The sequence below is a fragment of the Lissotriton helveticus genome, chromosome 9 (genome assembly GCF_964261635.1).
Source record: "Lissotriton helveticus chromosome 9, aLisHel1.1, whole genome shotgun sequence".
Taxonomy (NCBI): Eukaryota; Metazoa; Chordata; class Amphibia; order Caudata; family Salamandridae; genus Lissotriton; species Lissotriton helveticus.
In genome coordinates this window covers 249489950-249507186 of record NC_136070.1, presented here as the reverse complement: position 1 = coordinate 249507186, position 17237 = coordinate 249489950, and the positions used below count along the sequence as shown (strand labels likewise).

Here is a 17237-nt window from a genome sequence, read left to right as displayed (position 1 = left end):
GTGTATATTGTGTATAAGAGGGGATGAAGTAGAGTTGTGAGTGTTTGTCTTAGACTTGTTTGCTGCAAGAAGTAATGAGTGGTTGTGTGCAAGTGTTGTGTGGGTGTCATAGTGGTTGAAAGAAGTGGAGGGTGTTGGTTGGAGAAATGATGGAAGGCTGAGTATAGGTTTGTTAGTGACAAAAAGGGGGTCTGTTAGGTATAATTAGAGCAGGGAGTGTGTGTCTGGTTGGTATATCATTCAGTGTGGTGTGGAATTGGGTTGTGTTAGTCGTGTGTAACAGGTTAGGACTAGGATCTGATATTTGTGTTATCAACAGCCGGCTCTTTTTTATTGATGTATTACTTGTCATCGTCAAAGACCTCTAAATGACCTGCTCATGGGGCATACACTCACTGTGGCATGCCGCCATTGACTGCCACCCTTAGAATAATAATTCTTTTAAAAAAAATTATTAAAGATCTTTTAATCTGGTTTTATAACACATACAACAGTGGGGGTAGGGCGTAACAATGCACAGCATTACAACAAGTGGCACCTCACAAATGGAGACCTATGTATAGCATAGTACAAAAGGGTTCGTGAAGGATAGCATTGGTGCAATGGGTGTGAAGTGAAATGTTGTTTAGAGGGCCAAGGGGGTCTGGGCATGCCTAACCACATTACTGGCAACTGGGAGAAGGTAAAGAAAATAGGGACACTGACCGCATGTTTAGCTCTTTTGAGGAGTGATGCGGGAGACAGGTTCTTGTTAATGAAGGTGTAGGCATAGTTCGAGAGGCGGTGCCACCTGGAAGGGTAAAACAGTAATTAGTTATAATGTAACACCTAATCTAGCAATCTAAACTCAGACCGTATCTAATTGGTAGTTGAATGTCTTTGTATGCTTTGAGTGGTAAATAGTTTTTCTTATCGTTGGTTTTCGATTTGTACTCCGGTTTTTCACCAATACTGGTGTTTTAGGGATAGCAAACAGGGTCATAATTTTCTGTGATAAAAGTGTGGATATTAACCAGAATTTTTTTTGGTGTTGTCCGACTTCCTGACATTATCTTGCATTTTGTGTAATGAAACGTATTAAAAATATGTAAATACTTATTTATGGCTCAGTAGGCAGGTGAAGGTATTTATCTCTTCGCTGAATTGTGAACATTTTTGTATCAAAGCTTTGGTGCATTATCATGGTGTCTGGGACTCTGTGCATTTTCCTCTGTACACTGGTCCTTTTCTTGCTAATACGATGTGAGGGTATTTGGTCCTCTGTAGAATGTACTGGTGTGTCTGGACAAGCTGAGCAAGTTAATGGCGTGTGTCCAAGCATCCGCCTGCATTGTGCTGTGTGAGGGCGTAGTTCTGTATTGACCTGTCCATTTGTAGCGGTCTCTTACCCTGTGGACGTATGCGCTGTGCATCTTGGCAGCCCTCCCAGGGGACGTGGAGTCCAGGCATTGTAGGATTAGTATATTGCTTTACTGACCGTGGTGTGCGTATTGGTCTCTCTCCTCCGTTCTGGCCTTTTAGGTTGAATTTAAACCTCTGTAAAAGTTGCAGATGCTTGGTTTATACAGATTTGCATTGTTTTAGTTCCATTTGCCGAATGAGAAATTATGAAGTGCCAAGCTTAAACCAGCCAATCCGTTTTATGGAAAAAGAGCGACCTAGAACTGTAGCATAGTTCAGCCAAGAGTATCAATATACTTTGAGGCCAGAGCTACCCGAATTCACTTTGTGCACTTTTTGATCCAAGATGATGCCACACGTTGGATCCATTTCCCAACCCCTCCTTTATAGCCTCCTATTTACCCTTGTAGAGCTGGGAATGGGCGAGAAGTGGAAACTCTAGAAAGTAACATGGACTCCTGGAGTTCTGTTTACCTTGTGTTCATGGTGCTGATCCCTTCTTGACCCAAGGGAACTAAGGTGCAAGTCAAGTGTAGCAATTGCACCCCTATTTGTTGTCCATTGATTAAGGCGTGTAGCCACTGCACTTCACAGAATGGACCAGGAGCCTCAAAACTGGTACTGCAATAATGCCTTCAAGCTGTGCCTGCTTTCGCCATCACTTAACATGGCATCAGCGCCATAAGAACGAATTCTGGACCAGTCTGCTCTGTGTGGATGGCCCTCTAAAATCTCATGAGGGGTTGGTAACCTATGTAGTTATTCGAGTGGCTCGTGGATTCTGATTGGGATGACCCTGGATTGCCAGTTGGCCTGACGACTCTTTCATCGCCCTCTGTAGTTGCTGACTGTGGTTCACCATGAGATGAGCGAAGAGCAACACGCTTGATCATTGTCAGCTGCAACATCTGTTGGAGCCCAGGTGCATTGATACAAGCAACATCTGCCATTCCTGGGGAATCTTCTTTTTCCTCATGCTGAATTGACAACTATTTATTGGCTAATTATAAGAATGCATAACTCTGAACTCTTAAGCGTGATTTTGGCCCGTTATCAGGTGGGTATTACAGTGAATCTGTAGACTGCTGGTGCCTTGTGTACTGTGAAGCAGCATCCGGTTGTATTTAGCCAGCCTTCTTCCAAAGCTGCTGCTGTTCAGACGTAATTTCTCACGGAATGCTAATCACAATGTGGAGTCGGTGTCACAAAGTGTCTCATGACTGAAAGGTTTTTAACCCATACTGGGCAGGAAGGGGGAGCAGGGTTAGGAGGAATTCTAAATTGTATTGTAATCTCATTTATGTACTCTCTCGCATCCCTGACAAGACACAAGTGCACATTAACGGACCAGTAGCATGCTACACATTGGAAGAGTGTTGGGTTGGAAGTGTGTTGAATTGTAGTGTGTGGAGACTTTTGGTGTTGTGTGTAATTTAGAAGCTAAAATAGGACTGGTATAGTGGCAATTTACATAAGAAGCTGGAGTCCTGGCTCTTCGAGTAAGCCTCGTCGAGGCTAGCCTTGCACACCTGGAAGCGCCTTGATACAGTCATGGATAAGTGTGCTATAAAAATACATCAAATAAATCTACAGGCAGTCACTAGTTACAGGTAGCCAGGGCTATAAGGCCACAGTTGTACGACTTGCCACAGTTGTCCACAGTCACTGTAAACCTCCTCGGGAAACGAGACCAAAGAAATACTATGGACCTCATCATGGTGGGGCTGTGGAGACCAGCTAGATGCAGAAAGCAACTGGAATTACCCAAGGCACCTTTGTAAAAGGTTGATGGGGCCTGTACAGATGTGGTGTCTGTGAGATCAAAGAAAACGTTGACGCCTCATGTAAGAGCCTACGGTGTATTACCTGGAAGAGAGGATGCACTGCAGATTATGGTGAGGTGTGGAGTAAAGGGATAAAAGGGCTTGGTAGCATCATATTGCAGATGAAAAGTGGATACACTTTTTAAGATTATAATCTTACACTGTGGCCTACGGATGCAATGTCTGTTGGATATTTAGACTTCCACTGTGGGCAAGGTGCCCAGGAGCGGAGAACGCTTGGGTGCAGTATCTTTCATTTTAGTTCCATCCCAGGGAACAAAAAATATGTGCGGGGACTAAATAACATATGTAGTGATGTCACAAGAAGTGATGTCTTAGCAAGTAATGTCACAACACTAATGGCATCACTGCCTTAAGTGGGAGTTGATCTTTTTACATCTAGATAAGACTATGTTGTCTTGTACACTCAGTTTTTTCCTCTTATATTCTGTATCCATGTTTGATAAAGCTTTGTGGTTAAGAAGTCCCTTCTGAGAATTTTGTGACCACTTAGTAATTAGTTCAGAGCATGATGTAGTTACCCGAGCTTTCAATTCTTTCAAGGTAAAAAAAAAACACCTTTTTATCTGTTTTTTTCTGTTCTAAAATTGTATTGCCATTTAAATTAAGATACGCTAGTTCAAGGATGCATTAACCTTGTGACATACAAGATACACCGTACAGTGCAATAGAATTCCTTGTATTACAAAACATAGATCATAATAGGAGTACAAGCATGGACCTTTACATCCCAGCATCACATAATCATGATTTTCATGTACGAGCAACATAGATAGGAATAGATAGTTGATATTAATGGTAGGTGTATATTATTTAAAGTCCAAATAGAAGTCTGAATATTTGTGTGACCATTCATGGCTCTTTGCCAACTCCTTATGAAGTGCTTCCCCCCCCCTTGCAAATATGTATTCTCAAACCTGCCAACTCACACAGTGTGTCAAACGATTTCGGTTCCCTTCACACGGTTACCCAATGAAGAGCCGAAATCACCCGGTGGCAGGGAAAACTATCTGAAAACCACTGTAAACAGTGGATTTTCAGCTCTTTTTCGGAGGCAGTCACCAGCCAATGCCCAATGCCCATTAATAGGTGTGAAAACACCCAAGGACATCGGCAACCGCCTCAATGACCCTTTCTTTTTATTTTTTGGGGAGGGGCTTGGTGAGGGGCAGAGTGCTTATTGGGTAGCTCTCGGCACGAGGCCCCGCCCCCTCGTCACACGTGGCATTAATTTGTACGTTAACTGGTATGTAATCTGCAAAGATCTGCATAGTGACATTGAGTCAGAGGAGCACAGACACATAATCCATGTAAAGTGCTAGATGGATGCACATATCAAAATTCTCTTTATAGCTGGTTGAGTTATCCACTTCTCTGTGAAAGTATGAATCCGTTTGTTAACTGCGCCATTTTTAAGTTGTGGGTACAGACGACTTTACCGGTCTGTAGACACCTATTATTTTCAATAATGAAGCCACTTGCTCACAACTGCTTTATTGTTTATCTAGGTTGACTGCTCTTGATTTAGATGGCTTTTCTCCCTAATCTTGTTTGCCTCCCTCTGACCATTCAGTCTATATTCTGATGGATGCGTTGTTCTTCCATTGGATATCCCCGGCAATTTTTTGTTTTTATTATTCAGAATTCTATTGTTGTGCATAGGTTTCCTTGTTCTCTCTATGCTTTTTTTTCCCCTTTTCTTTTTTTCGGTGCTCCCGAAATACTACCCCCACCCTCCGGATTTCTCAAAAGGCAGTGGCAAATCCACTAGCTTGGTCTTTTACAACTAAGACCTATTGTAGATATCTAGATCTAGTGCATCTCCCAACCCCTTTGGAGAGAGACTCCTACCAGTTTGAGGCCTGGTTACTGCGCTTGCAGTGTAAATGGTGGACTTTACCCTCTGCATATAACTAGACCCCAAAAAAAGTGCCCTTTCTTAGTCCTTTCTCAGAGAAGGTTAAATAACCTTAGTTGAAAGGTTTACGGCATTATCTTGAGGTCACTCTGGATGTACGCAATGGCATACATTACACAGACTTACAATGGTGCTGGTGGGGCCCAGAATGACCTCACTGCTTGAGTTGCAGTAAATGTCCCCTTTCTATAAGAGGTGATCAATTTGCTGCAGAGCATCACCGCTTGCACCTGGCCGATCGTCTGCATACCTTTTTGTTACCCTCTTCTCTTACACTTCTAACTTGTCCACTCCTCATTGAGACACCTCTTTCCTCATTCTTTCCCTTTACATTTATGAATAGTCTTTTGAACAAGTTTATTCACTCTGCCCTACAAAACTGTCTAAGCCTCAGGGTTATAGTTGTCTGATCTTGCAAGAGAACTTGTTTTTATGATGGGAGGCTGGTGCACTGTTGCTTACCAGAGGCTTAGTCTGAGTGGATCTTGATGAGCGTGGAGTCTTGGTATGTGTGTATGGAGGCTGGTTCCAGCTCTGTTGAGATTAAGGTATGCATCTGGGGGAAGGGGGGGTAGGAGGGTACTGTCCAAGGGATGGGTCACGTTAGAAGGCCTGTATGGCGCATCCACTCGGATTAATACTGTGTTACGTTTTAAGCATGGCTTTTCATTTCTTACTTAGGCTACAAACGAAGTAATAAGTCGAGTTCCAAAAGCCACACGGAGTGAAATGGAAGCTGCAGCGGACTCCTGCAAGCGAGCATTTGCATCCTGGTCTGAGACTTCTATTCTGAGCCGTCAGCAAATCTTCTTGCGCTACCAGCAGCTCATTAAGGATAACCTGGTAAGAGGAGCGGCTGCTCTCTTCTTACCACCTGCTCCTTCCTCACCCACTTCCTCTACACTTACCTTTGGTGGAAACATTGTTCACTATTTTATAGTCTTTTAATTTATTTGTAGAAAGAAATTTCTAAGATCATAACCTTGGAGCAGGGGAAGACACTGGCTGATGCAGAAGGAGATGTGTTCCGTGGCCTGCGTAAGTGACTAACATGAGGTGAAGAGTGTGTGCGTTTTTATGTTTTTTCCGATGTCATCAGGTGAGTTATGTGATATTGTGAATGGAGTGTCGGTGTGTTCATCTGCAATACCCCTGCCCACTTCATGGAATTCATAACTGCTGCCACATAATGTTGGAACTTTGAGTTTAACTGAATCTTACATATATTCAAATCATCACTGTTTGGCTCTACACTGACGCATTCCGTTCTAGTGCCTGATGGATCTTTACTTAGTACATGATTGGAAGACCTCGGGCTGATTACTATCAGAGGCATTTCTTCCGTAACATGAAAACTCGCCACCAATAACGCCCTGCTGCTGGTAAGGCAAAATGAGGTGATCAAGGGTACCTTGTCATGGATCCTCTAGCCTAGACCTCTTTCACTTTCTCTTTCTCACTTTCTTTCTCTTTAGTTGTCTCTTCTCTCCCTTTCTTCTATTTAACTCTCTCCCTCTGTCTCCCTCTTTTTTTAGAGGATATTTTGGTAAGAGACAAACCTAGAAGTATTTGTATAAAAGCAGAAACCCAATAGGTGTGACCTATTCCTGGATTCATTTCTGATGAGGTCTGCTGCTTACTTTCATTTTGGATCATTCTCCTTGCTCTAATGCTGCTGTATTCATAGGCTGTTTCTTTTGGGTTGTGTGTGTCCCTCTTCTTTAATTACACTTTCATGTAATTATTTATTTAAAAATTTTATATAGCCCTGGCTAGACCCGAGGGTATCGGAGCGCTTTACAAGAGTATAAAGATAGTGCAGGAATAAAAACAGTTGTTCAATAGCATAGCACTCAGGCACACATTTATTATCACAAATTAATTATCACAGATTAAAACGCATATTGAATAGCAAATGGGCAATAAAGAGAGCTATATACATGATATAGGTGATCACATTTTACATAGTAGCATAGATGTTGAGAGATTAAGGGAGGAAATGGGATGAGAGTAGGAGATGGCGGGGAAGGGAAAGGGGGGTGTAGGGAGAGAGTAAACCAAGTGAGAATAGCAGGTCCGGTACCCCTGTGGGTGTTGCCTTTTCCTTGGAAAATACAATGAATAAAAAATGGTAAAGTAAACCTAAATTGTTAACTTTGTTGTTGCATTGCCTCTGATTTGGTCTTGGATTGGAAGGTGACAAGTTACATCATGCACTCAGGGGGTGATGCCTGTTACACATTGAGGCATCTTCTCTGAGTTTGGTTATTGAATGGTACTTGCCTAGTCACTGTTGATTTTTAGTTGGTTGTGGGTCTGTGAGGTAACAATGAGTCTATATTGGTATTATGAAACGGTGGGAACTTTGGTCCTGAGGAGAGGGACCTATCATTTGATCTAGGTTTCCATACTCGCTGTATCAACTTATGGTGGCATTGTGAGACATTGTCCGAATCGGGTAGGTGTGCCCTGCTGGGCATAAATTGGTGCCAATCCTAGAACGGTCATTGTGGGAGAGGTAAAGTGTCCTCTCAGAGAGAACTTTACATGACCAGAATGAACCAATGAAGCAGGAATATGGCATTGAAGGGGAAGTACAAAGAAGCTTTTTTCGGCACCCTCACAGCGGCAGAGATACAAATTTAAACTTCCTCCTCTGCACACTACAGCCTGTTGGATTTCCAGAAAGCTCTCAAACACAGGTTTCACTCTGCATCACATTAATTTTATAAACTCAAAATATCATTGTTTTCATAGTTCAGTTTTTCTTTTTTGAGATTGTCCTTACATCGAAAAAAGATCAAATTTATTCCTGAAATTCAACCCTCATCAATTTATTCTAACAGTTCAAATAATGGAACTGATTTTAGGAGGATGGCAGACATCTGAAGTTGTCTCTAGAACAGACTTACAAAAGGTACCTTCTAATTATTATGACGTTGGTTTAAAACTAGTTAAACACATTGAAAATAAACTCAGCAACCAGGACATGGAATTGCGTGACCGCACCACAGGTGCTAGCGTGCACAGTGAATGGATACTCGCAAAGCATCTAGTAAGACTGTAAAGAACACAATCTCAGTTTACTTCAATACTTCATAAAAGTTCCTGATTCACACACAGGAGAAAACTAATAGAGCTTCCACTTCAGCACTCCAGTCTCGCACAAGACCTTGCCTGCGAGCAAACCTCAGTCATTTTGTCATTGCACTTGCACCCCCAGGATGGTGTTTTATCTGCAGCCTCTCTACTCAAACCCAGAGTGAGCAAGCTTGGGTAAACTGCAAAGCACCCCTCTTTGACAAAACCCAACTTTGAATGGCTGCCATGGACACCAGTCTTGGCAGTCTCTAGGCAGCTACCCCTGTCAAACCACCAGCTTTAACATTAACTTTTTATTTATATGCTCAATACTTAAAGGAGTATTATGCCCCGGAGAGTCCGGCACTGCGTTTAGTTAATACATAATGACAGGAGTATAGGTTTTGTAAGACAGTCAACAGTTTGTACTTCCCCTTTCACCCACCAAAACGAATGTGATGCTCTACACCCATCTGCAATATCTGGCACTCACGCTGGGTAAAAGTTAAAACTCCAAATTCTTGATTTTTCGTTCTGCTTTTATCTCCTGATGATTTGCTGCTATTTACTAGTTTGTTTGTTTACAACTCCCAATCTTTCTACATATCTGCAACTAAATCGCCTTACAATTACTTTTAGCTACGATATCGCGTAGAGGTTTTGGTCTAACTTCTTCCTCACGCAGGTTACACATTGATCCATTGTTATATGATGTTGCTTGCTATTATTTATCCATCAAAGATTTTGCTGTTTATATTGAAATTAACTTGGAATTCATAATCTGCTAATTTCTAAACCACAGAAAATGAATAGTTGGTATAAAAGAACGAATTCATTTGGAGATAGTGTTGAATTTGTCCTCCTTGAGTGGCATTTGTGATGGAAACAGAGCATACAACCTATTTGTTAGTTCCTGTCCATAGTGTGCATTGAAAGCCATCCAGGCACTAAATCTGAACGAATCAAGGCGAACAGTCCTGGCAAAATCAAGAGAAAGAACTCTGGCAAAACCCATACGTGAATACACTTTTGGGAGTTATATAGCCAGGAACACTGCAGGCGAGCACTGCCTGAAAATCACCAAATCTTGTACTTTTAAAATATGAAACGCCTGCCTCATGGACCAGTGCACAAGCAGGTGTCCAGTATGGAAATGAAGTAAATCTTTTTAATAATTCACTGAAAAGAAGCAATTGTGGCAAAAGAGACGGCCCACTCATCTAACACTTAAAAAAAAAAAGTATTTATCATAGGCTTTATAAACCCATTTATGCAGGGTAAGCTTCTTGTGGTTTTTCATTGAATTACATAAGTAGCCGTTTTCCAATGGTGTAAGATGTTGTGCTTAACAAGCAGTTTTGTATTGTCTTATTAACATACACAATGTTAAACTTTTAATACCTCCCACCCGCCCTAACCCTCCGACAATAACCGTAAGCTTCAAAGCTTCAAAGCTCATCCTATCTCCTTCTTGCTGTGTTTTTAAGGCCAGTGACACTGTTGTCTCTTTTTACATTGTTTTGTTGAGTTTTTAAAGATTACATCTTGGTTACTCCTTGATTGAAAACATTAAATATCTCTACCATCAATCGGTCATCACATTAGGAAGTATTTCTTTTTAGATAAACAGGTGTTATGGATTTCTCGTACCAGGTAACAGAGTAAAAGGGTGTATTAGTCGCACAATGTATAAAACACAAGGCATTGGCAATTGAAGGGAAAACAATAGCCACATTTCGTTATTAAAGCATGCATATGTCATAGCATGACCACCACTTCCCCACCAGGTCTTACAATCTTTGTGTGGGCGGCCTGGTGCTTGATTTGTCGACTCCTTCAGCTTGGCATAATGGTCCAATGCCGTGCTTCATTTGGCGTGCAGAGGAGTTCTGTCAGACTTCCAGTTTCTTGCAATGCCCCAATACCCACAAGTGTACATTCACCCTCTGGGACCACCCACATCATCCAGGTAGTACAATGCATTGGGTGCAGTTGAATGGGCGCTCCACAATTTTGGATAGTCTAGCAAAGAATTCCTTCCAGTAGTTAGTGATAGTGGGACATTCCCAAACCATATGGAAGAATCCACTGCCTTCAGACCGGCACCAAGGGCAGCTCACCTTCATCACCACCCACTTATGTAGCAAGTGGTGGGGGCAGATGTAGAATATGTGTAGATACTTAAGTGCGATGAGGCGAAGGCAGGAGGAGATCCACCTGTTCTCTCTGAGACATCTTTGCACCTTACCAGTTGCTATCATTTAGGGGGCCCACTCTGCTCTCCCAAAGCTCCCGAAGGGGGACTAAGTGGTTGGGTCCATTAGCTACCAGGGTTCTGTAGCCGGTGGAGATAGTGCCGCGTCCCAACGGTCTGAAGGTGATAATGGGTTGGGCATGACAAAGTTGTAGGTACTTGTAGAATTGAGACTTGTGTAATGTGAAGTCTGCCTTGGAGGTCTGTGAAGGATACCATGTGTGAACCTACCCACGCATCGCCCAGTCTGGAAATGCAGACTACGCCCCAACAGTTAAAAAATTGTAGTCTGGCAGGGTGACAAGCCATGTACTGTGCTGGGTGGGTTTCCGTATCTTCAAGTTTATATGTTAATCAAAAAGAGGACTAGCCTATTTGTGAATAATACAGGACTCTGGACTGTATGAGAAGAGGGAAACCATTATGTTTCTTTATGAAGCCCTCACCCACCAACCTAGTTGGTGGCATTCTTCATCATCGGGCCCATCCAGTGACAGTGTGTCCCGGGTGTGCTTCTACACCTGGATTACAGTGGAGCTGGTGTATTGCTGAGTGTGCAGTGTGAGTGACGTGAAAGTGAAATTTTAAAAGCTATACAGTGGTCCCAGTTCCCGAGGTGACAATTCAATTTTAATATCTGGGCCTCTGTTAGCATTAAAAACAAGGCAAGTGCATGTTGGTGGAGTGGATATTAGGAACTCCTACATTCCAGGTGTGGTCTACATGTTTCAGCCAGGCCTTTTCTGTAAAACTGTCTTTCTTCAGGACCGTTCAATATGTGAAAGTGGGATCTATACTTTGAGTGAAGTGAATATGTGATCAAGAAATGTGGAGCACACACTAAGGTGCTATATATGTTGGAGGGGGATTCCCTCTCCAAGCATTAGCTAGCGTTTTGCTGCAAATGCCCCTATGGAGAAATCCGGCAGAGGTGTTGACCGATTCTGGTGGTCAATACCTGCTGGAAACCTATTGTTCCGTCACGGACCTCCGTAGGAAATACTCCTGGATCCCGCCAGTGCTTACGTATGCTGCGAGCGGTTGGTTTCTGCAGGATACTTAAGCACCGGCGGGATCCAGGAGCATTTCCTACGGAGGTCCGTGACGGAACAGCAGGTTTCCAGCCGGTCTTGACCACCAGAATCTGTCATTACCTCTGCCGGATTTCTCCATAGGGGCATTTGCAGCAAAACGCTAGCTAATGCTTGGCGAGGGAATCCCCCTCCCACATATATAGCACCTTTTGCGTGTGCTCCACATTTCTTGATCACATACTCAAAGTATAGATCCCACTTTCACATATTGAATGGTCCTGAGGAAAGCCAGTTTTACAGAAAAGGCCTGGCTGAAACATGTAGACCACACCTGGGATGTAGGAGTTCCTAATATCCTCTCCACCAACATCCACTCGCCTTGTTTTTAATGCTAACAGAGGCCCAGATATTAAAATTAAATTATCCCCTCGGGAACTGGGACCACTGTATAGCTTTTAAAATTTCACTTTCACATCACTCACACTGCACACTCAGCAACACACCAGCTCCGCTGTAATCCAAGCGTAAAAGCACACCCGGGACACACTCTGTGTCACGGGGTGGGCCTGATGATGAAGCATGCCACCAACTAGGTTGGTGGGTGAGGGCTTCATAAAGAAAACTAATGGTTTCCCTCTTCTCATACAGTCCTGAGTCCTGTATTATTCACAAATAGGCTCGTCCTCTTTTTGATTAACATATGTGGACTGTATGCATTTACGATAGGCAATTTCAGTGTTTTGTTTTGCCACTGAAATGCCAGTATCTTCATGGTAAGCTGTGTAAACCAGGTTTGGGGGATGAGGAGAGGGACATTTTGCATTATATTTAGGAACCTAGGTAGGAGCATTGTTTCAAAAAGGGTCACCCGTCCAAGGACATTGAGAGGTAGGATCACTCATCTGGTGATGTTGTGAGTGGAACAAATCACTATGGGCCAAAGATTCTGACTCAACTAGACTTCATTCACTGTGTCTTGATATAGATTGAGAAGATGCGAGGCAAGCGTATTTTTAAACCTGGAGTTGTACTCTGCAGGAAAGACATCCAGTCCTGCTCGGTTGCATATGTGCTATTGCTATAGTGCCTTCTTCCAGGGTAAGGGGATGATCCAGCTGACTGAGTTGCCAGGAGGCGGTCTTCGATGAGAGGGTGTGCTCTCACGCTGGGGACGAGGGCACTGTGCATACAGACTAGTGAAGTATGAGCCAAATGTAGCTGCAATCTCCACCAAATGTGGCTCCCTTGGCTCCTCTCATAATCAGTTAGCCGGGTAGTGGCCTCGCGAGTCAGTGGGCTAATTTCCTGGTTTTATCACCCCATTCATAGACTCGTGCTTGAGTGGCTATCTAACATTTTTTTGGTCCCCTCACGACAGAGTTGGTGCAAGGAGGCTTAATACATTGCAAGCCGTTGTTTGGAATTTTCATCCGGTTTCCTCTGATGCTCATGCACAAGACACAGCCAAGTGGTCGCAAGGTCCACTATGTTCTGGAGATTGGCTTTGGATTGCCCACGAGTGTAGGCCTACACTGTACCCTGTAAAACCATCTTCCTGGCAGCCCATAGAGTTCCTGGACTGTCCACAGGACCCTGATTTAACATAAAGTAAGTTTTCAGTTCCTGTAGGAGGTATTGGTAACACTGGGGGTCTGTTACCTAGCAGGCATTCAACTGTCACATAGGTTGTGGCTCACCCACCATCGGTCCCAGCAGCATGGTCACTGGAACATGGTTTGAATTTCCTCTCGAAAGGATAGGTGCCTCTGTTATTATAGCCATGTCTGTTGCTGGTATAAAGTGGTCAAGCCGAGAGAGGCATCCATATGCCACCACGACATATGTATATGCGCTCTCATCGGTGCCACGTTTTCCAGATCAGTGGCGGAGGCTGCTGTCCCACTCTGCCATCGGGGAGAGTCGTGCAAGCCCCTAGCCACAACTCCTGTGAAGTTGAACTGTGGATCCAGCATTACATTAAAATCTCCTTTTAGAATTGTATGTCCCGGAGGGAAGGGCAAGGACCACGGCTTATCTGTAAAGGTTTTACCCCGCAGACGTGGTGGGACATAGATCAAGAATAAGTTATAATGGACACCCTCCAAGAGACCTCCCCCACTGTAAATCAGCCATAGGCGTCCATGGAGGAGTAAGTAAGCGAAAAGGGGAAATTACGGTGAAGAATAGCTGTCAATTGCTAGATTCTAGCATGGCCCACATAGGCTACTCTGTTGTAACCAGCTTGGGATAGGACCGGGCAGTGTGTGCCCAGGAGGTGCGTCTCTTGAAGGAGTAATACTCTCGGTGAGTGTAGTTTCAGAAATCAAAAGACTGTAAAAAATATATATATATAAATCCGTATTTGTAAAGCGCGAACTACTCACCCTTGCGTTGCGGGTCTCTAGGCGCTGGGGCCTGTTGTGGAAATTAAGTGAGCTATTGCCCAGAGTCACATGGTGCTGAGCTGCGCTGCCGCCTGAGCCGGGGATCGAACCGTGAACCCTGTGCTCTGAAGTCAGCTGCCCTGGCTGCTGCACCACACCTCTCCACTATGCTTTATGCGGTCGTTCAGCCCATAAACGTTGCAGGTCATTATTGTAAATGTGGTCATGTGGGATATGGGAGAAGAAGTAGGCGCAGCAGTTCGTGTGGGGCACTACCGTTTAGCCACCCGCCCCAGCCCATTTGAAGTCCGCTTGGATCGCGCAACATCTGTAAACATAGTACAGCTGGTGTGCATTGTATATGTGACATGTGACATGTGAGCATTAACAGAGATAAGAATATGAAAGGTAAAAAATCAGAACCCAACCCCCAATGCCCCCCCCACCCCACACTTCTACCCTAGAAGCATCTTTTGACCCATTAAACTTAAACAACATAGTTTGAAATCTACAACATAGGCGATTTAGACTGGGCCTCCCTATCTATGGTAGGATGCAGCGCTGCTAATGGAGAGGAATCTGAAGTGGTAGGTTCATGACCAGTTCAATCCGTAGTTGGGTACATCTTCATGAAGAGGGTTGTGGCAACCCCAAGTGGGATCATGATCGTAGGCCAGGTCTCGGACAGTTGCGCAAGATTTGGTCAGTGCTTACGTGGAGGTATAAGTTTTGCTTCTCCCTTTCCTAGACTACCCCTGCCCCCACCTGCCCTGGAGTACCAAGGAGACTGGGCATGGGGGCCGCTTCATTTCCATAGGTTAACCCTCTGGGTGGTTCTCGTTGCGGCAATGTCTCTTCTGCGGCCCAAGGTCTGTCTACCGTGGAGTGGTGGTCTGAGGATGTCATCAGATGGCTTTTCCTCTGCTAGCCATTTCCACGCTGCTTCAGAGTGTGGAAGAAAATGGATCATGATTTTTAGATTATTTTAAGATGCACCGGGAAGAGGAGCATATAAGTAAGGCCCGTTGCTAGCAGTTTGTTTTAACTGCATCAAACAATTTCCTCTGCTTCTGGACAACTGGGAGTAGTCCGGAAATACCAGGATGTGCGATCCCTGGAAGAGGATGGGCCCTTTCTCCTCTGAGGATAGTGTCCCTGTCTTTCTAGTTAAGAACCTTAGCAATAAAGGCCCTCAGACCACGGTGGGGGGGAGGTGTGCGTCAAGGGCTCGTGGTCTCTCCAGAAGGAGGCATGAGGATAACTGCTCTGCAGCCATGATGGAAGCTAGGATCCAAGGAAGTTTTTGAGGGACAAGCACTCCACTCCTTTCGGAAACGCCACAAATAAGAGGTCGTTTCTCCATGCTCTGTTCACAGCATCCTCCACTCGCTCCTCCAAAATTGGGACGGTGATGAGAGCTGGAATAGGCTGTTGTCTGGATGTCTTCGATGCAGCTCCTAGGGCAGAGATTAGCTCCTCAGCCTCGATGACCCCACAACTTTTCGTATGTCTTGGCATAGAGGGGCAAGATTGATGCAAACTTTTCCAATTTTGGTTTTGAGTGTGATTCAGGATGCTTGGATTGCTTGCAGAATGGCATGTGCCAAGGTAGTTAAGGGGCAGGTCGCTGGTGGCCTGTGGGTTTGCTTGCTTCAGAGGCGAAGTGTATGAATCGTCTCATCTTTGTTAACATCTGTGAGGAAGATGGGTGATCCTGTCCGATGCGATCATCTCCCTAGGGAGCCTCTAAGTCAGGCGAGGGGGTCAGTGTTGGAGCTCACAGTTGACCTGCTTGCACCACTGACCTCTGGGTACATGCGGGCAGCATGAGCAGCCAACTGGGCCAACTGGGCTTGTCACAGATCCAGGGCAATGAATATTCCTGTTGTGGCTGCATGTGCTAGGATGGGTGGGCTTAGGAAGAAGATCCCATCCATGGAGAGGCCAGGAGGGATCAGGCTGCCATTGTGGAGTCTGTGCTCTCGATGTAGCCGAGAGGTGGTTGAGCCAGAAGGGCAGAGGCAAGTGCTCCGGGTTACTTATGTAGATGCATGGTTCAAGCCCACAATTGCCCCTCCATGAGGTCTCCAGGGATGAGGGGCCCTGCAGGTGTACAATGGGAGCTGTGCACCACTATTCGGAGGGGGGGTGCCCCCGCTTATTGAAGAGTTAACTACCAAATCCGAGGGGGAGGGGGGCCCCCCCAGTCTCACGTGGAGCCCCCTTCGTCTGTTGCCATGGCCTACTGTCGGCCCTGGTCCAGGTTGTTCTGGAGCTGAAACGATTCACTTTAAGGCGGGTTGGCCAACGTGACCCTTGCTATTGGGCTGTGTTGTAGATCCCCCGGTTCAGGACCCGCTGGACAGGCAGGCGTTTGTGAGTTGGTGTCCAACAGACATTCCCAATCCTGCTGGGTGGCGGCTCCGAAGGCCTCTGCTGCTTCCAGAGGTACAGATGGTAGGTGAACTGCCACCTCTGTTTGGTACCAGCCTAGTGACTGGCCCTCACAGGGAGTTTGTGCACCACTGGACTCCTGCAGGTCAAAAACATTCACCTTTTGCGGCTACCACAAGTTCCTGCAATCCCCAGGTCTGAGGCTCAGCTTCGGGTGCCACTCCAGAAGCTGTGCAACTGCCATTTTAAAATCCTTCTGGTCTTGCGGCACACCATGTACTTTCTGCAGGGATCCCTGGTGGTCACGGTGACACCTGCGGATCCTTTTCCAGTGGACTAGGAATCGTTACCACTACCAGGTTCGGGTGTGACGTCCCTGCCAGCAGTCAAGTGGACCACAGCAGTGAGGATGTTCACAGAGCTCTCTAGCGTGCGTCCGCCATTTTGACCAGTTAGGCCACGGCAGCACATTAGCAAGTATTTCTTAAGGTAGTTTCCTAAAAGAGGAGACTTGTCTGTCAGGGAGAGTTTAAGGGGGGTGTTCATCGTCTTTACTCTGGGATTCCAGTGCTTCCAACATAGTATCCCAACTATGGGCAATATTTTTCCTTGGTCCAGGCACGCTCTTCTTTATGCAAATAACCGTTTTCGGTTTCTAGCCATTTAACTATGAATTGCCATCTACTGATAGAAGGGGGGTAGTGTGTTTTTTCTAGGTCATGATAATATTTCGACATGCTAATAACAAAGCTTACTTCCATGAGTTTTTCCAGTGGCTTTGTTTTGCCTAGGATGTGAGGAGATGAGGTTCTGAAAATCTGGATCCGTGTAATAGTTCTGGACTCTAGAACTAAAACTTCGTCGGAACATGACGAATTTGGTATCAAAAGACCGAGAATGACGAGTACATCATGTACATATATTTTC

The 17237-nt window shown here is 44.9% G+C and overlaps 1 protein-coding gene across 1 annotated transcript in view; it reads left to right on the top strand.

The window, feature by feature from the left end:
* The window catches only part of ALDH6A1 (aldehyde dehydrogenase 6 family member A1), a 111463-nt gene that overhangs the window by 54560 nt on the left and 39666 nt on the right, over positions 1-17237 (top strand). The window contains exons 4-5 of the mRNA XM_078659873.1: positions 5845-6006; positions 6123-6201. Coding sequence (XP_078515999.1) covers positions 5845-6006; positions 6123-6201 — 241 coding nt within the window. The remainder of the gene's footprint in view (positions 1-5844; positions 6007-6122; positions 6202-17237) is intronic.